Raw genomic sequence first — 18,548 nt, forward strand, 5'->3', positions numbered from 1 at the left:
GCTGTTCTGCGCGGAGTGGCAGCTCTCAAGCCCAATCAGAGGTGGCAGCAGGCCGGTGGAGGTCGTTGGGACTTGCCCAATCGTTTTCCAGGGCTGCGGCTACGCTCTCTGACTGACACTGCCTTCCTCCAATCAGCATGCGCTTCCCCCCCTCCCCAGGCCGCCCTTCGCCACGGGCTGCCGAATGACGCGCGCCTCTTTCCCACTCTGCCCCCGCCCTCCCACACCTCCGCCCGCCGCGGGCCAACGGGAGGGCAGCGGCGCAAGCGGAGTGGGCGAGGCTTCCTGGGGGGCTGGGCCAATGCGAGAGCGGCGCGGGAGGAGCGTGGGCCGCCATTGGCGGGCGCGGGGCGGGCGCGGGGGGGGCGGCGGCGGCGGCGGAGGAGGAGGGAGGCGGCGGCGGTGGCGGAGGGGCGCGAGCCGGGCGGCGGGGAGCGGCGCGGAGCCGGGCGGCAGGCGGCGGCGGTGGCGGCGCCGCCCGGGCCCATGGAGCTGGAGAACATCGTCGCCAACACCGTCCTCCTCAAAGCCCGCGAAGGTGAGCGGCGGCGGCGGGGCCCGCGGGGAGGCGGCAGGCCCGGCCCCGCCGCAGGGCGAGTCCCGGCGCGGCGCGGCAGCCCCGGTAGAGCTCGTCGCGGCCCGGGGGGCACCTGCCGGCCGGCGCCTACCGCCAGGCCGCCGGGACGGCCCCGAAAGCGGGCGCGGTGGGCTGCCGGGCCCGATGCCGCCTGTCCCGGTGGCCTGCGGGGACCTGCGGCCCGCAGCTTTGGCCGCGGCTGCCCTCGGAGCCGACGCCCTGGGGCAGCCCCGGGGGCTGGTGCTCCGCCCCGGGCAGCACGGCCCGGTGTCCTCACCGGGGCCGAGGCGAGGGGGATCCCCAGCGGCGCCGGGCAGCCGTGCCGCTGCGCTGTGCGGGAGCAGCCCGCTGTTGCCCCCCGGCCCGGCCCGGCCCGGCCCGGCCCGGCGGCGCCTCTTGCTCTGGAGGGAGGATGCAGCCGGGGGTGTTCCAGGTGGAAAAGTTGCTTACAGGCTGACGAACTGCGCTCCGACTGCCGCTTCCCACGCAAAGGTTGATCCTGAAACCGTGCAGTTGTGAGCCGCACCCTCCGCCGCCTTCGTGCCGGCCGCGGCCCCCGGTCACGGTCCCGCTTGGCGGCGCGAGTTTTGCTGGGAGCCCGCAAGGCTCCTGCTGGTGCAGGGGCTGAGGCTGAGCACCAGGGCCGTGGGGTGGGCTGGGAGGCAGCGACGGGGTTGCCTTGAAGGTACATGGCTGTTAGTGATATGAGCTGCGTGGGGAAGCCTCGGGATGGCTTCCCAAGAGAACTGGGAAGTCTTTATCTTATCACGCAGGAGCCTGGTCTTTTGAAGAGAAGATCCAATTCAGCCAGGCATTGGAGAGTTCATTAGATCACATAAAGTGAGGGGGAAGTATAGACTCTCCTCTCACTGAGTAGAACTTTCTGGCCCACTCTGTGCAGCGGCTAAACCAAGTAGTTTTTGAGCCTGAGGGCCCACTAAAATCTGATTAGAGGACTTTAGAGATTAGATTTGTGGGAACAAAGAGGAGTGAAATCAAATTTACGCAGACAGAACCATTTTTGAGCTGCTTGAAAGTCAGGCTTAGCATAGATACTTCAGGCAGGGTGACCACAGAAGCAATGTGTTTGTAAGTGAGGAATCTAATCTTTGCCGTTAGGGTTTAGATGAAAGCAAATTCAGAGCGAACCAAACGGTGCAGTTATGACTTCTAGACATGAGACGCTGCTTCGCACAGAGTGACCAGGACGCTGTCTTCTGTTGTCTGGTATCTTCGACAAAGTGGAGTTTGGTTAGTGGTGCAGAGAGAGGAGCCGTACAACTGCTGCATTATTTCTGTGTTCCTCCAGTGCCTCTCTGCTTTGTACATAATGGTCAGTTTGGCTGCAGTCAGGTATGATTTGTTCCCATGCTCGCATTAGATGTATGCAGTAGGGATGCCAGGGCAGCGTGGGCAGTGCATGCCAGCGCCACGGCTGGGAGATCCAGCTGCACCCCTGCCTACCAGTTCTTGGCCTGCGAGAGCAGCAGGCAGCTGTGCTGCCTTTCCACAGCTCTCCCACCTATGGCTGCGTGGCCGTGGTGGCCTCCAAGGTGAGCTGCAGCATCCTGCGTAACAGGACGGGACTGCTTTGCTGGCCCAGTCCAGAAGCAACACGTGCTTTGCTCCAGCCCAGCCTTTTTGGGAGCCTCCTGGTCTGGTGAGGGAGTGCAGGGTTGAAGTTGCCCTGAACCTGCTGAGGAGGCTGCTAACAGCAATCTTTAGCTGTTGCTGTTCAATGACCAGGCTTTCCATTTCCTTTAAACTATTCCAGGAGCATAGGAGGTTCTGAGCCAGGGAAGGTGAAGGTTGAACAGGGTCCCCTGTTGTCCCCCCTCGCCCTGTAGCCTCTAGTGGAGGGACAATAGACCAGCTTTGAGGTATCACCAAGCCCTGAAACTCTCTGTGGGGAACTTTGGGTGGAGACTGCCCTGTGCCCAAAAGGGGGATGAAGGTGTGCAGGCAGCACGGGGCACAGGATGCAAGTTCCCTGCTCAGGTGTTTGCTGCACCGCCTGGAGGGTGGGGGAGAACGTTGCTAAAGAGCACAGGGGCCTCCTCTCAAAGCAAACAAGTCAAGGAAATGCACGGTGCAGATCCTCATCCTCTGTACGTTGCAGGGCATAACTGCCTTTCCTTAAATGCTCTTGGGGGGGGGGGGGTGGCTTATTCTCCTGTGCCTTCACTTACTAGTTGTCCCTGTCCGTTTTGTTGCTGCAAGCTGTGGCTGACAAGAAGGTGTCTGCCGCTGGTTTCTTCCACCCCTGCTTACCCTTGAGTCACTTCCTTCCTGAGTTTGTACAATCGTGCAGCCCAGCTGCTGGTGTGGGGCAGATGTAATAGCGCTACCCAGAGTGTGCCAGGAGGTCATTCGTGAGGCCTATGCTGCAGAGGGCTGGCTGTGATGGCCCTGTCCCACAGGCGTGTCCAAGGCTTCCCGTGGTGGTGGATGCAGGATGCCAGGAAAGTGGCTACAGGGACTGTCTAGGGTTAGGGGCAGTCTTGCATATGCAGTGGAAGAATATGTTATAAAACTGTTTCCCAAGAGCTGATAAATGACGTTCAGCGCTCCCTGATTTCAGAAAGCCATGCCTTTGGCCCAACTCTGCAGAGTGGTTTAATGCGCTTCCAAAGGAGGGTTGGGGGTTGTGTGTTTGGTGGGGCTGAGCAGAAGGGAGGAAAATCCCTGGAGGTTTGCTGATGTGAGCAATCAGGCATCCAAGTATTTCAGTACTTAGTGCTTGCTGTAATGTAAATTTTTTGGTCTATCTAGAAGTTTTCCCACCCTGTCTTACAGCAGTGGCCATTTACTCCAACAGCTCAAGCTGGAATGCTATCTAGCTCTTAGATCTTTATTTTCTGAGGCTAGCTTATCTCTGGAGAGAGGGGGGAGTGTCCCCACTTCACAGGTGGGAAACCCGAAGTGATGAGCCCCGGGCAATGCAGTAAGTTTTCTGTGGAGGAGGGATTAGGGCAGGAATTCCTGTCTCCCAGCTTCATGTCCTTTCTCTAAGAGCCCCTCCCTGAAGTAAGCAATCAGTCTGGAATGAGGAGGTGGCATGAACATCTCAACTACAGCAGGAAACGGCACAGTGAAGAGCTTCACACCGAGCAAGGCTTGGTTTCGAAAGGTGATTAGTTATGCAGAGGTCCCGAGGACAGGCCTGGGAGCCAAGAACTCCTGTGCAGAACTAGAACAACCTGTGGCTTCAGGCGCTCCTGTCTCTGTGCCTTGATTTTCCAGTCTTAAATATGAGTAACTGAAATGGATAGATGAAGAGTATCACTGTTCCTGATCACGGTTGTGTGCTGCCTTTGGACAGCCAGAATGGTTAGTCCATCTACTTCCTGCAGTAGTCAGGCTGAGACTCCGGCTCTTTTGTTCTGCCAGCCAAGAGGCAGCGATACCACTTGTATCTTGTTTTTCTGCACGGACTCTTGCCTGAACTTGCTTGTGTAAATGACCAGAAGGGTGTCACCTCTGTTGGCTCTTAGCACTGTGAGATTGGGCTGTAATTGGATCTCCTTCATTCGTAACGCATAATACCAATTTTGTATCTCCTGCAGGTGGTGGCGGAAACCGGAAGGGCAAGAGTAAGAAATGGCGTCAGATGCTGCAGTTCCCCCATATCAGCCTCTGTGAGGATCTTCGACAAACCCTTGGTAAGACGTGTCTTTTGGTGGGAGCTGAGCAATGCCCTGGCTCTGCTCTGGAGTGGTGTGTTTGGGTGAGTGCGTGCGGCTGATGGGGCTGTTCATGCCTTGTGCTGCCAAAGCTGGATGCACTTGAATGAGACTGAGTCATGCAGAGGTCAAGGACGCGTAATGGGGCACGCATTGGCCAAAGCACAGCCAGACTCACTCAGAGTTAGGGGTGCAGGAAAGAAGGGGTGGGTAGGTAAGTCACAGCTGCATGGCTCTTGCTGGACGATACCTGTTGATGTGTTCACTAGCCTTCTAGACTGTGATGGGTTTTACTAGAGATATGCACCTTTCTCTGTGGAAACAGACCTGCTCAGTGTTGCAGAGCTTTGGAGCATAGCTCAGAGGTGCCTTTGCATTAATAACAGCTTCTGCTCACGTCCTCTGGACTCGCTGGCTAGGACTCAGTTCTGAACTGTAGGCCTTAGCTTCTAATACAGCAGCTTTACTCCAGGCAAAACTGTGTTCTTGCTGTGCAGCATGGATGAGAGTTGTGCAGTTGGGCAGGGCTTGGTCTGTCATTTTAGTATTGCACTTTGTACTGTTCATGGTTTTAATGTTGTTTGTGCAGCAGGCTTGGTCCTGATATCATGTGAAATTGTGTTGGGACATGGCTTCGGTTCTTGAACAAGGAGCGCTGGGGAGTAGGAAAGCTGTATGATAAACCTGTGACATCTTTTTGGGAAAGGGAGAGCTGCTTTAAGTTGTCAGTCTGGATTCAGCTGCCAGGTGGAGTGGTGGCACGCTGGTTAGCCTTGCTTCAGAGCCGACGTCACTGAGCTGGCTGGGTCCGGGAGGTTTCTGCAGCTGCAGACCCAATTCTACTCTGCCCAAGCATTTCAGAACCTGGTGGCCCCAAGGAGAAGGGTCTGGCTCAATGTCAGGGCACATGGGGCTGTAGCAGCTGGACTAATTCCACTTCCATCATCCATGCTGTACCTCCAAGCTTGCAGTAGCCCAGACCTGCTGCCCTGCGTGTGCCATGCACCATCTACCTCAGGTGGCCTTCAGAGCTGAGCGTAACAAGTAGGACTCCCTAGCCCTGGTTTTGCTGAAAACTGCATCTCTGGAGCAAGTCCTGACCACTGAATGCATTTCTGGCAAGGGCTCTCTGTGTAGTTCACATCTTGGCGTTCCCAACCTCTTTCTGCTTTTCTGACTGTTGTGTGCCCTCAGCAGAGCTTTCCTTCAGCTGAGGCCTCTCCTCTGAGTGCAGCTGCCCTTCCTGTGGGTGTCATATGTTTTCCAGCATTGAAGTTCATCTTTGTTATGCTGCCCATTTGCCAGTGGTGAGTGCTGGTGCTCTGTCTGTCTCTGTTGTCCCAGTGTCCAGGACACTGCTGTTGTGTTGCTTTGGGAGGCGAGTCCCTCCCAGCCTCTGGCTGTCACAGCCCATGCCCCCACTTCCCCTTGAGGAGGCACAAGAGACGTGCTTCTGCCCCAGTGGTGGCTGTCTCTCGGTTCCCCCATGGGAGAGACGCCCCGTTCCTCATGCGTTGGTCACCTTTTGCTGTCTTTGTTTTGCCCTCGCAGCCTGCTAGAAAAACATTTGCTTCCTATTGCAGAGGTTTGGCAGGATCGCCAGCATGGTGGAGCTGGCTGCCTGCTTTGCGTGCTCTGACCGCAGAGTGAGCCTGGGCAGCTGTAAGGGCAACTGAAAACTTCTGATCTTGCTGGCTGCAAACCCTTGTCTTCCCCAGCTAAAGGGAACTCCTTTCCCTGCAGACAAGGAAACAGCCCGGCACGGGCCGAGCTGGTGCAATGGCCCCCTCCCCCACCGCCGGCCGAGCTGTCTCTTGTGCACCCGTCAGGAAGCCACAGCTTCCTCGGGAGAAACTGCTGTGCGGAGTGGGGAAGGCCTGCAGTACCCAGCGGAGTACAGGGGAGTGCGAAGGGCCCAGGGCAGGGTGAAGCACAGGTGGGTGCTCATGGGGCTGCCAGGCACTGGATGGATGCTGCAGCAGGGAAGGCAGAGGTCAGATTTCACAAAGAGCTTTCTAACAGCACAGGGAGCTCTGACATAATTTGGCAGGAGAGGAAGAGGGTAAAACCCCCAGCGCTGGGATCTTTATGGACAGCTGAGACAGTCCTCTCTGGGGTTTGGCTTGAGTAGCAGAGTAAGTGTCCTGCTGTGTCACGCTTACAGGGAGCGTGGAAGAGTCCCTAAGAGCCAGGGAAAGGCTGCACATCTGTATTCCAGGCAGCCTGTGACTCTCTGTGGCAATGACTGTAATAGAAATCTGCTCTGGCACAAGACTAGCTGATATTTTACTGGTGAGCTGGAAGGGGAAAAAAGCCTAAGGATGTTCAGGGGAAAAAAGCCATTTTAAAGATAGCTGGAGAAAAGAGGACAGATCACTAACCTTTTATTGAGCTGGAAGTGCTCTGGATAGTCAAAGGTGTTTGGGCCTGGCATGCCAGAATGCAGGGGACCTTGGGGAGAGGGGCATGGGGAACTGCCAGAGGAAACGGCTCTGGAGGGCAGTAGGCGCTGATGTACCAACAGGCAGCTGTCCAGTAAAGCAGAGGTGGTCTAATTGCTGTATGCAGCATTAACAGGACCACTATGGAAATGGTGCTCTCCATTTCAGTACCACCGTTCCCAGCAGGACCTTGGTAAATTTGAAGGCATTGTAAGTGCCATCAGAGCAACTCTTGCCTGGGGGATCTGCCTAGGAACAAGCTCAGAGTGTTTCTCTTATTCCCGAAGAAAGTTACGTGTCTGGAACAGTCAATTCATCTCTCTGAGTAGAGGATTGAGAAGAGAGCTTCCATCCAAGCAGGAGATACCAAGATGCTTACCGAGAAACAAGAGGGGGCAAATAGTGCAGAAGAGATGTTCCAACTTCTTTCAGGGAAGAAAGCTCTTCCACAGGGTGACATAAAAGCTCAGTCATGCCAGCCTCTTGTCCCCGTTGGGTGTATTTCATTGTCCTGGGAGTCTCAGGCTGGCAGGGCCTGTGTGAGCAGCCAGCTGACTAGTCACAAGCCTCTCCACAGCTGCCGATGGCCAGGGTGGTGGGCTGTGGCTGCTGTTTTGGGGTTGGCAGTGCATGATCTTCTCCTCCATGTTTGCAGAGCGGGACTACCACAGCCTGTGTGAGAAGCAGCCCATTGGGCACATGCTCTTTCGGCAGTTCTGCGAGACACGACCTGAGCTGTCACGCTGTGTCAAGTTCCTGGATGCTGTGGTAAGAGCAAAGCCCATCAGGCTTCTTTGGGGGAAGTAGGGATGTTCTTGGTGTTCTGGGCACAGACTGGTTGGCCCTGGGCATTGCAGCTGTGGCCAGGTACTTCTGGGCCTGTAGGGTTTTCCGGAAGGAAGAACCTGTGAGCTGCAGTTTCTCCAGGATAGGGCTGGGCCTTTACTTAGGGAGCTGTTTGCTGGAGATCTGGTTCTCCAAGAAAGCATAGGATCTTGGTACCTTGGGCAGGGTGTTGCTGCTGTGCAGCTGTTGCCTGGCAGCAAGGCTCCGTTACAGGCTGGGCCTGCTCCTGACAGTGTTTGCTCTGTGCAGGCAGGGTACGAAGTGGCTCCAGATGAGAAGCGGAAGGAATGCGGGCAGCACCTGATTGAAAAGTACTTGAAGCCAAAGGTGAGTGAGAGGACTGTTTGCTGCTGGCAAAAGTAGGAAAGCGGTTGGAAAGCCAACAATTGTCATTACCCATGTCCTGCTGCAGTGAATATGCTGGGCCCTGCGGTGAGTACCGAGCCCCCCGTCACCCGCAAGTGACTGTGCTGCTTTTCCCTCTGGCCCTAAATCAGATGGGCACCTGTGTGCTGTTCCTGTGGGTTCATCTTTCTAGGCTGGGCCCTCAGGCTCTGCTCCTGTGTCTGACTTCATCCCTTTGTCCCCAGAGCGAGGACCATGTGCCTGAAGTCCCTTCACAGCTGGTGAGTGCCTGTTGTGAGAGGCTGGAGCAGGAACCTTCCAAGGAGCTCTTCAAAGAATCTACTAAGTAAGTCGGAGGGCTGGGGCCTGCCCGCAGGTTGCACCATGGCCCAATGATAGATCCTGCAGCTAACTCGCCTCATCCATCGTGGTCCCTTCCCCCAGGGCAGTGAGGGCTGGTGCTAAGGTTGGGACTGCTCGGGCTGAAGCCTTGGGAATTTCAGGCTAGCACTTTGCAGCGAGCCACACGAGTTTGGCCAGCACAGCTACAGGGAGCTCCTGTGGGCTCTACAGGCTGCGAGTTGCAACAGAAACCTTTGTCCTGCCTCACAATCTGCCATGGGTCTGAGCTGCCCTTAGGGAAGACCCTGTTTTGGCAAGCCTCAGCATACTGGTCTTGTGTCTGGGTCTCGTAGTCACCCGTAATGCAGTGCTGACTGGTGCAGTCCCAGTGCCAGCTGTCCTCTCCCACTGTCCACAGATGTGGCCGTTGTGGTTAGGTTATGGTAGCTGTTGCTGCAGGAATCTGAGTCACCTCTCTTCCTTGGATTCTTCGCAGAAGCAGTGACTGAGGTCTTGGATCTGGGTGTGAAGAGGAAGCTGTTAGGCAAACTGGGCTTATGGCCTCCGCCCCTCCCTGAACAGTAGCTTGAGCACGGTTGCCTAATCGAGCGCAGGGCTGTGGCAATGGGTTTGCTGCAGTCTTCTGGGGAGCGTTAACTCTGTGCGTGGTAACTAGTGTCGCTATCTGAATGCAGAGCCTCCGGGCTGGGCCCTGCCTTCTCTTGGCAAGCTCTGAAAGGGGAAGGACCCATCCGCTTCTCCTTGATGCATGTCTTCAGTCTAGACACTATGTCTAAGGCTCTTTACTCCGCTGGGCAGCACTGGCACCAGTCTCCAAGGCAGTTAGCTCTCTCGAGCAGGATCTCCTGTGGCCTTTTGTGCTGGATATTCATCTGAAACTGAACAGCTCCGTGCCCTGTGCTGAATGCTGCTAGCAGCTTGAAGCAGCTGATTACAGCCTTGTGCATGCATTTGCCATGCAAGCAGAGGGGCAATTGCCAAGAGCCCCGTTGTCCCCCTTTGTCCCACAGCCAGAGCTGATGCAGAGGCCATAATTAGCAGTGCCAGCTCAGTCCCAGGGTGCTGCTTTTGTCACAGCAGTACTTCCAACACATCACCTTTTTTGCATCAGGCTTCTGTGTGCGAGCATAGAGGGTGGGCTTTCTGGGCCAGGGCTGTGCAGGGTATGTGGGTGACTCAGTGCAGCGCCAGGCTGGGTGAGGGGATGGCAAGGAGATTGGGCTCTTGTTGGGGCTGCTTATCTTGTCTTTGCTTGGACCGCTGGCCTGTTCTGCGGCTGACAACAGCTCTCAGCAGCCTTGCTGGCTCTCTGCTCTCTCCTAGGCTTATCCACGATTACCTGAGCGTGGCTCCCTTCGCTGACTACCTCGACAGCTTGTACTTCAACCGCTTCCTACAGTGGAAATGGCTGGAACGGTAATGTTCCCCAGCATCCCTGAGAGACTTAAACCGTGCAGCGCAGTGGCTGCCTTGAGGAATCCTTGCAGCTCCTTCCTGTGCTGAGCCCCGGCGGGAACTGAAGGTCTGGCCTTTGCCTACTCTCGCTCTCCTTCAGGGCCCTTTTCTGGCACAAGCAGCCTCTACCAGCTACCCCAGCTTGCCTGCCTTGCGGAGGAGCAAGGTCTGTTTGAGCAGGGGTTCTGGGGTGAGCTACAGTCCCTCAGGCCAGGGCATGGGAGTGGTTTGGGATTCAGCCCCTGCTATCTCCGTCCCTGTTCCCCTCTCACTGAAGTTTCCTTTGCCTCACAGGCAGCCAGTGACCAAAAACACTTTCCGCCAGTACCGTGTGCTGGGCAAGGGTGGCTTTGGGGAGGTGAGTGACCAGCATTTCTTCTGCATTCAGGCCACCAAGCAGCCACCTTTGCCCACTGGGAGATGAGTGTCTGAGCTGACCCAGGCAGGTGCTATGGCTGGCTGGGCTGGGGGATTTCGCCAGGATATTCTCCTGGGCTTTGTGTCGGGCCCCACTGCACTCCGGGCATTGCATTATCTGTCACTTCCCCCCTGATGGGCAGGAGATCCCCTCTTGCCGGACACAGGACGTGCAGGAGGTGGTTGCATAGGTGGGTAGCATGTGCTTTGCAGTGCACACTGCCGCCTGGGTAGAAGGTCAGATCTATTCCTAGTGTCTTGGCAGGGAAAATGGCAGTCCAGAAAACTGTTGCTCTCAGGCTTCCTTCTGTTTCTGGAGTGGCCTCCTGTCTTGCCAGGTGCTGGGCCTCAGACACCTCCTGGTTGTCTGCTAATGGAGCTGTTCAGAGTGAAGTTATGACAAGGGCATCTGCCTTCGCATGTCTCTTTCTGAGAGCAGGACATAGACCCACAGACCCTCACCCTGGATGTGGCAGTGGGAGGGTATTGATCCTTGTCCCTCCTCCAGGTTTGTGCCTGCCAAGTACGTGCCACGGGGAAGATGTACGCCTGCAAGAAGTTGGAGAAGAAACGAATCAAAAAGCGGAAGGGAGAGGCCATGGCCCTGAATGAAAAGCAGATCCTGGAAAAAGTGAACAGTAGGTTTGTAGTAAGTACATAGGAATTGCTCTCACTTTGCACCACGGGGCTGCGGTGGTTGATTTCTGCTGCAATCAGCCAGCCCAGCACCTCTGTGCTCCTCGCCCTGTGTGGAGAGGCAGGAGTAGGCCCTGCCCATGGGATAGGGTCTTGGCAGCTGCTGATCTTCACTTCCCTCCCATGAGGCTGGGATCTGGCAGGACCTCCTGCTGCCTCCGCAAGGTGACCTAAATGCTCCGATAGGCAGGTCACAGGGCTCCCATAGGCAGGGCTGCCTGACACCTCCCATTATGGAGGATTCATCAGACGCTGCCCTGGGGTTGCTCTTGGGCACTGCTTGCCCTCCAAGGGGAGCAGCTTTGGCTCAAGGAGAACAGTATCCTCTCCGTCTGAGGAAAGATGGAGCTGTGCAGGGGATGCTGGGCCTCTGGGTTTGAACAGTTCCCTCTCTGCCTCGTCTGCTGGCAAAGGCCCTATCCTCAGCCTTTTTGCGTCTGGTAGGGGATGGGGGTTTGCGGCACCTCCGTCCTGCTGTCTGTGGCTGGCTTCTGGGGTGACAAGGTGTCCATCAGAGTATGGGCACCTCCCTATTGCAGCTGTGTCTTCTAACAGCCTTTCTGCCCTGACTTGCAGGTGAGCTTAGCCTATGCATATGAAACTAAAGATGCTCTCTGCCTAGTGCTGACCCTCATGAATGGAGGGGACCTCAAGTTCCATATCTACCACATGGGAGAGGCTGGCTTTGAGGAGCCCCGGGCAGCTTTCTATGCTGCCGAGATCTGCTGCGGCCTCGAGGACTTGCACCAGGAGAGGATAGTGTACAGGTGCGTGCTGCCTATCCCCCGCTGGGAGGCCTTGTACCAGCTGCAGAAACAAGAGGGTTCCTGCTGCTCTTACCGGTCTAGCTGGGTCTGTCTGCTCAAGAAAATAAACTCAGACTTGAAATCAGCATAGAGCTGGGTGAGTGGGGATCAGGAATGGAAAGCTGATCTCATGGGAGAGACAGGAGAGCTTGGCTGCTTATACTGGTAAATGAGCACCAAGAACAGGATGTGATCCTGCTGTGAATGCCTCAGGGTGCACACTTGGGTGCTTAACTCTACAGACAGTATTGACACCAGAACAAAGGAGGGTAAGCTGCCGTGGTGCACTTAGGCTGGGAGCTGAGCAGGAGGGAGAATAAGCTGACTATACTCACTGGGTTGTGTGATACAGCATTAGGGATAGCGTGGCTGGACGCGGAGCCAGAAAGCGCCTTCTAGTCCTACCTTCTGCCTTTCCCACGACTGGCCTTGGAGCGTGGGAGAGGGCAAGCAGAAGTCCCAGCTCCTTCCCTCTTACAGGTCCAGCTCTGTGCTGAGTTCTGCACTAGCAAAGAAGGAAGCAGCAGTGCGCTCACCGCTTCCTTCTCCTGGAGGGTTGAAGTCACTGTTGTGACCTGCCTCTGTCCCTCTCTCTAGGAGGGGAGAGTTTGCAGGGCTAACCATGGGAGGAGGTTACCTGTGTGCCTGGGGCAGGGGCGTTTCGTCCCTCTGCTACTTGTCTGTGACTTTGATACGTTGCTGCTTCCTGTATCCTTACTTTGACAGCAACAAGGACTACAGCATACAGTTGATCTTGCTAATTAAGTCTCTTCCTCCGTAGGGATCTGAAGCCAGAAAACATATTGCTAGATGACCACGGTGAGTGCAGGGTGAAGAGGCGCTCTGGGTCTGGGTCTTTCTCCCTTCCCATGCTTGAACCAGGGTTGCCTTGTGTTCTTGGCAGCTTCAAGTACTGTCCCTTGGACCTGTCCTGTTAACTTGCCCTTTCCTTTGTGCAGGTCACATCCGTATCTCAGATCTGGGGCTAGCTGTGCACGTGCCAGAGGGCCAAACCATCAAGGGTCGGGTGGGGACAGTTGGCTACATGGGTAAGTGGCCCCAGTTTAGTCAGAAAGCGTGCTCTGACTGCACGCACGCACTCCCTGCCCTCACACATCCCTTTCCCCTGCTCCTGTGCAGCTCCAGAGGTGGTGAAGAATGAACGCTACACATTCAGCCCAGACTGGTGGGCTCTGGGCTGCCTGGTGTACGAGATGATCGAGGGGCAGTCCCCCTTCCAGCAGCGCAAGAAGAAGATTAAGCGGGAGGAGGTGGAGCGATTGGTGAAGGATGTGCAGGAGGAGTACTCAGAGAAGTTCTCGCCCTGTGCCCGCTCCCTCTGTACCATGGTACGACTGGGCATCCCTGTCCCTTTGCACCCGCCATCCCTTTGCACATAGTAGCCAAGTGTCGAGGCTGCTCACCGTGGAGGTGCTGGTGGCAGCCAGGTTCCCTTGTTCTCGCTCTGACAAGGCAGCACAGGAAGGTTCAGGGTGCCCTAATTCCTCACGGTGCTGGCTGGTGAGCTCACGCTGTCCTTAGAGACGTACCACGGGGACCCCCACCTGCAGTGCTGATTCCCTTTTGTTGCAGCTTCTGTGCAAAGACCCTCTGGAGCGCCTGGGGTGCCGAGGAGCTGGGGCCAGGGAAGTGAAGGAGCATCCTCTTTTCAAGCACCTCAACTTCCGGAGGCTGGAAGCAGGCATGCTGGAACCGCCCTTCAAGCCAGATGTAAGTGCCTATCCAGGAAGGGTGGTCTGCATCTCAGCCTCTTCAGTTACTGATGCTGTCTGTCAAGGGAAGCAGAAGTCCTGGGAGGGGGAGGGGGGGGGGCTCACCTGAGGAGGTGGGGCCCTCTCCCTCCCCTCCTGTGCAGGGATGTTTCTGGAGCTCTAGCTGCTGGCCTGAGGGATGCTAGCTGCAAGTGGATCTGGCTAGTTCTTCCAGCCTGGCAGAATGGGGCTCCAGCAAGCTCTGGGCTGCAGGGAGAAGGGGCCCCGGCTCGGCCAGGAGCCACAGTTATTTGAGTGGGATGGCATCATTGTGGAGCCTGGCATTTGAGCAGATTTTGTGCTCTTTAGCCCCAAGCCATCTACTGCAAGGATGTTCTGGACATCGAGCAGTTCTCCACGGTGAAGGGGGTTGAGCTGGAGCCCACAGACAATGACTTCTACCAGAAGTTTGCTACGGGAAGCGTGCCCATTCCTTGGCAGAACGAGGTAGGTGGGGACTGGTGGGGGGGTGCCCCCTTTCACAGGACAGATCTTCACTCCTGCTTTTGCTCACCAGGCTGACTGAAAGCAGTGTCCTACGGGGTGCAGGCTCCATGCTGTCCCTGCTGCTCTTGCACTCTGCTGGGCTCTCGATACTGGGCTTTTTATGTAGGTGTCTGGCAGCTGCTGCAGCCGTCTTTTCCCTCTTCCAGATGATCGAGACAGAGTGTTTTAAGGAGCTGAATGTCTTTAGCACAGATGGCACAGTACCCCCAGACCTGGACTGGAAAGGACAGCCCTCTCCGCAGCCCAAAAAGGGCTTACTTCAGCGCTTCTTCAGCAGACAGGTGAGAGTGTTAGCCCAGCATTTCTTCCTCAGCAAGTCTGCTGGCAGCACTGAGCCTGCTGCCCACCAGTGCCAGGCGGATCTGGCAGGGCGATGGATACAAGGGGGCAGCAGGCACAGTGTCTCCCTGTGCCAGGTGGCCTGACTCCAGGGCTCTCAGGGGACCTGTGCAAGGCAGCAGGGAGCCCCATTGCCTTCTCTGAACCCCTCCTCTCTCCTACCAATGAGATAGGCCTGCCGCAGTGAGCCAGCCCTCGCCTGGCTGCCACTCCCCACGCTGCACATGAGAAGACTGGGACCAAGTGTCCCAGCTAAACATGCTGCAGTTGTACAGGTGGAGGGATGTTGCTGAAGGCACTAACAAGGCAAGTCCTCTCCCTTCCTATGTGAATGCTTCCATCCCTGAGGAAGACCTTGCTCTTGGTATGGGGCTTGTGGGCTCCCCAGAGCAATTCTGCTAGATCTGGAACAGGCGGAGTACTTCTTGGAGCAGTGCTTTTGAGGGATGAGGAGGATGGGAATATCTTGAGCACTGCTATTGGTTTGCTTGCCTGCCTGTCTTCCCTGGGCCAGAACAGCCTTTGCCTTTCCAGGACTGGCAAAGTCTGGGCTGCTGTCTTTCAACAGCTGCTTGCAGCTGTGGGACTTGAGCATGGTTGGCTCTGGCCTGCTCTGGACCCAGTTGCAGCCACCCGGCGCTGACTTACTCCTTCCCCGCCTAGCTCCAAGTTGTGCTTCACTGTTTGGTGGGAGCCTTATGTGCTGACCTAACTGGAGCTAGCCCTGGACTGGGGTACCCTGCTGTGTGCTCTTCCTTAGGCAGGCAGAACCTGCCCAAGGATGGGCTGCCTGTGGCAGGGATTGAGCTGTGATTTGCCACCTGTTTTCTCTTTCCAGAGGTGAGCAGTCTCCCTCCTGGCTGCTCTGCTCAGGGAAATACCTGGTGGCCCGTGGACATGGCAAGATCTGGGAGAGAGGAGTCTTGTCCTTCAGTGCCTAACCCCTTCCCCCAGCAGAGCACATGCTGCTTGTTGTTCTAACTGCCCCCTGAGCCACTAATCCTGCTTCCCTGCTCTCGCTGCCTTCCTCGCTGCAGGGGAGCCTTGCCCCCAGCCTGAGCCGAAGCTGCCCCCACATTGCCACTGCTGGGAGCTCTGCTCCCAGGGGGCCACAGGAAGCTCAGGGTTCCTTTCCCTCCCCTGTTCAGATGAGCAAGACATCACAGAAGGGTTGAGAAACTGTGAAGGATACGTCACTGCCCCTGTGCCCAGACTCCCTCCTGTTCCAGCAAGAGGGCTTCATCCGCCTTTCTGGCTTGATGAGGCCTGCCTGGGGCAGATTCTCTCTGCTGGCGCTGAGCTGTGCCCTGGGGTGGCTGTAGTCTGGGGAGCCTATCTTCCCCCCAGCTTCTGAGCTAGTCAGCTATGTGCTTGTGCGTACGTCTGCCAGGAGCCAATCCCCGAGATGCAGCTACGCTGTTCCTCCGCAGACTTGGGGTCCCCTCTGGCCCAATCCCTCTGTGTAGCTCTCCTGCACACAGACTGGGGAGCCTGGCCCTTGCCTGCCAAAGAGCAGCTGTAGGCTGGTTTGTGTGACTGTGCTCACCCTCTGCTTGCTGTGCTCCTCTCTCCCTCCTCCCTCTCGATGCCCTTCTGACTTCAGGACTGTTGTGGAAACTGCAGCGACAGCGAGGAAGAGCCCACCCGGCTGTAGAGCACAGCTTGTTCTCCAGCCCCTGGGACCCTCTTGCCTCTCCGGGTGCCCAGCAGAACAACAGGCCAGCCTGCAGGACAAGGTAGCAGTGGCCCCACAAGGTGGAGTTGTTTACAGCTTTGCACATCTGTATTTGAAGACTGAGGATGGCTTCAGGGCTGGCAGCAGCATGCACCGTGTGCCTCAGGCCGAGGAGCCTCTAACCGTTGGCAAGCCATCACCCCTAAGACAGACCTGGATGTTCCTGAATCTGCCACTTGGGATTGTGCTGCTGCCCGCCGGCTGCTGCTCCCCTCCTGGGCCGAGGGTGGGAGGGAGGGATGGCGCTGACGTGGGCCGAGGCCAGGCTGGAGCAGCTCTGCTGACACATTCCACGGTGCCAAAGCGGCGCTGCAGGTTTGGTGTATATTTATATACGTTGATCTGTACATATCACATAGTGGGTTTTAATCTATAGGTGGGGGCCTGCACTGCCCCCACCCTGTCACAGGCACAAATGTCCTCCTATGGGGGGAGTGACAGTCCCAGCTTTGTACCAGGGAGTCCTGGGCAAGGGCCTTCTGTGCCTTGAGGTGTCTAAAGCATCTTTCCTGGACCTTTCTGGCCATGCTGAGGCGTCCCTGGCTCCAGAGGAGTCCATTGCTCAGCCTTGAGGCACAGGAAACTGCTGTGCCAAAGCGTCTATCATCGCATCCTGGCAGCACAGCGTCGCTGCTTCATCCCTGCTTCCCTGTCTGCTGGAGGCTGCTTCCTCCTGCCTTGTCTCGCACATGCTGCCAGCTCCTGAGCACTGATCCCGGCCCTCTGTTCAGACCCTTGGCAGGCCACCTGCAGCATGGCAGGACATAGCTGCTCGTACAGCACCTGCCCAGACGGTAACTGCTGCGGGGTCTGAAGGGTTGATCTGATGTCCCACATGGTGCAGGAGGTCCCCGGCACAGTCCCGCCAGCTTTGGACCAGCCATCTGTGCTTGCTGTGGAAAGCTGGTGGGTGCAGGCAGGCCCTGGGCCCAGCTTGCTATCGGCGGCTGGCGTGCAGTGGCACGAGTGTGTCCGTGCAGCTGGCATGCAGTCAGACCTCAGACACGTAAGGGGTCCCGCTCTTGGGGGACAACGCCGTGGTAAAGGAAGCGTCCCCTGCTGGGGCTGCGCTGTGCACCATGACCCCAGAGGGAGCAAGGCTGGAACCAGCCTACCTGCTACACCGGCTTTGCTTAGTGCCCGTCCTGAGGAGGGGGGTCCTCCAGCACGTGGCCCAGGAGCTGCTGGCAGCACAGCTCTTGTGCCGTAGGGCAGTGCAGGAGGGAGAGGGGCCTGAGCCTGCGCTGGAGCCCCCCCGTCTCTGGGGAGCAGTGTCACTTGGCCCTGCTCTCCTGCCTGTCCGTTCTGCTTGCCTCGTCCTGTGCACACTTGGTCCCAGCTGTGTCCCTAGCAATAACCGGTCTGTTCTGTGTGCGTGTGTATGTGTGTGTGTGTGCGCGCGCATGTGTGTGTGTGCACGTGTGCGCGCTGCTGCCTCGTGTTCGTTCTGAGCCAGGCCCCATGGGTGGGCTGAGCACCTACTTGGACCTGTGGTATTTGCTTGCCTTGCACTAAAGTTTGAGAGTATTTAAATTTTTAACCTTTTGTTAAGTGTAAGATTTGTGGTGCCTTGTGTTACTGTTACGTAGAGGTGACCTGAGTGAGCAGCACACAGTGCGTCCTGCTTGTTCCCTTTCCCGCCTGGTGCTGGCCTGGCAGGGTCGCAGCAAGGTGGCTCTTGGCAGCTTCCCCCCGGCGGGTTGGACCAGCGCGGGGCAGCGACGGATACAAAGCCTCGTGCCGGTGGTCCACGGCCACTGTCCTCGGGTGTGCTCGTGTCTGCTCTGCTCCCCTGTTGGGGGCACGACCCCAAGCTCCCCCGTCTGCCCTGAGCACGGCCCCTTCTGGGTGCTGTGCACCCTTGGGTGTGCTCAGGGACCGGGGGCAGAGCCCCATCCCTCTCCCGGGCCCTGCGCCCTGCTCCCCTGGGCCTCGGCCACAGGTGGGGGCTGTGTGCGGTCCTTGTGCCAGCACCGGACGCTGCTTCCTTGGTGCAGGCCCTGCGGGGCGGGCTGGGGCCGCGGGCCCGGGGCCGGTGGCGGCGCCTGCGGCAGCGTCCCCAGCCTCGTGCGCAGCGCGGGGCGGCCGGGCGCACAGCTGCACAGGGATGAGAATAGCAAGTGCGGTTCGGTAGCTAGGGAACAGTTGCTATGGGAGCGGGCCGAGGAGGAGTTCTCACACTCGGAGGGGGCATCTTGGGGTAAAATCCAGGAATTTTCTGCAGCCGTGGAAGAAAGGAAGGCACAGTGGGGGGATGGGGACTGCCTGGGGAAGGCTGGTCGCCCGCGCCAGCCGGGGCTGGTCACGCTGCCCTCCCGGCACTGCCTGCACTGCAGCAGCCCGGCATGGTGCAGGGGTTGTGCCCCGGCCCTGCGTTACCAGCACCTCGAGTGCTCTCGCCCCCCAGTCCCAGTGGCTGTGCAGGGCAGGCTGAGGCAGCAGGCAGCCCGGGCCTGAGCCACGAGGACGGCCGGGGAGACTCACAGCATGGCCTCGCAGGGCTTGGCCGTGCCCAGCGCTCTCCCAGGGCCTTTTGCACCCCCAGGTGCCCACGGGTGGGAGCAGG

General features: G+C 57.6%; 1 protein-coding gene across 4 annotated transcripts; it reads left to right on the top strand.

Annotated features, from left to right (window-relative positions):
* Positions 1-409: 409 nt before the first annotated feature.
* GRK6 (G protein-coupled receptor kinase 6) lies at positions 410-17,522 on the top strand. Of its 4 annotated transcripts, none has more exons than XM_068959733.1 (16): positions 410-538; positions 4,144-4,239; positions 7,357-7,469; positions 7,797-7,874; positions 8,138-8,238; positions 9,579-9,671; positions 10,005-10,068; positions 10,636-10,776; positions 11,400-11,590; positions 12,411-12,448; positions 12,589-12,678; positions 12,770-12,978; positions 13,223-13,360; positions 13,711-13,848; positions 14,055-14,189; positions 15,086-17,522. In XM_068959733.1, exons 1-16 carry the CDS (start codon positions 487-489, stop codon positions 15,089-15,091), a joined length of 1,683 nt encoding a protein of 560 aa, XP_068815834.1. In that variant the 5' UTR covers positions 410-486; the 3' UTR covers positions 15,092-17,522. The 4 variants fall into 4 exon arrangements, with proteins under 4 accessions (XP_068815834.1, XP_068815833.1, XP_068815835.1 ...); XM_068959732.1 differs by having other exon boundaries at positions 15,851-17,522; XM_068959734.1 differs by having other exon boundaries at positions 10,636-10,765; positions 11,446-11,590; positions 15,851-17,522.
* The last annotated feature ends 1,026 nt before the right edge of the window (positions 17,523-18,548 follow it).

Source organism: Struthio camelus, chromosome 13 (genome assembly GCF_040807025.1).
Source record: "Struthio camelus isolate bStrCam1 chromosome 13, bStrCam1.hap1, whole genome shotgun sequence".
NCBI lineage: Eukaryota > Metazoa > Chordata > Aves > Struthioniformes > Struthionidae > Struthio > Struthio camelus.

Excerpts from the sequence above, each read along its gene's own strand:
- GRK6 (XM_068959732.1), top strand. The coding sequence starts at position 487 with ATGGAGCTGGAGAACATCGTCGCCAACACCGTCCTCCTCAAAGCCCGC. Across the intron at positions 7,875-8,137 it reads AAAAGTACTTGAAGCCAAAG|AGCGAGGACCATGTGCCTGA; the intron begins GTGAGTGAGAGG and ends CTTTGTCCCCAG. Across the intron at positions 10,069-10,635 it reads GCAAGGGTGGCTTTGGGGAG|GTTTGTGCCTGCCAAGTACG; the intron begins GTGAGTGACCAG and ends TCCCTCCTCCAG.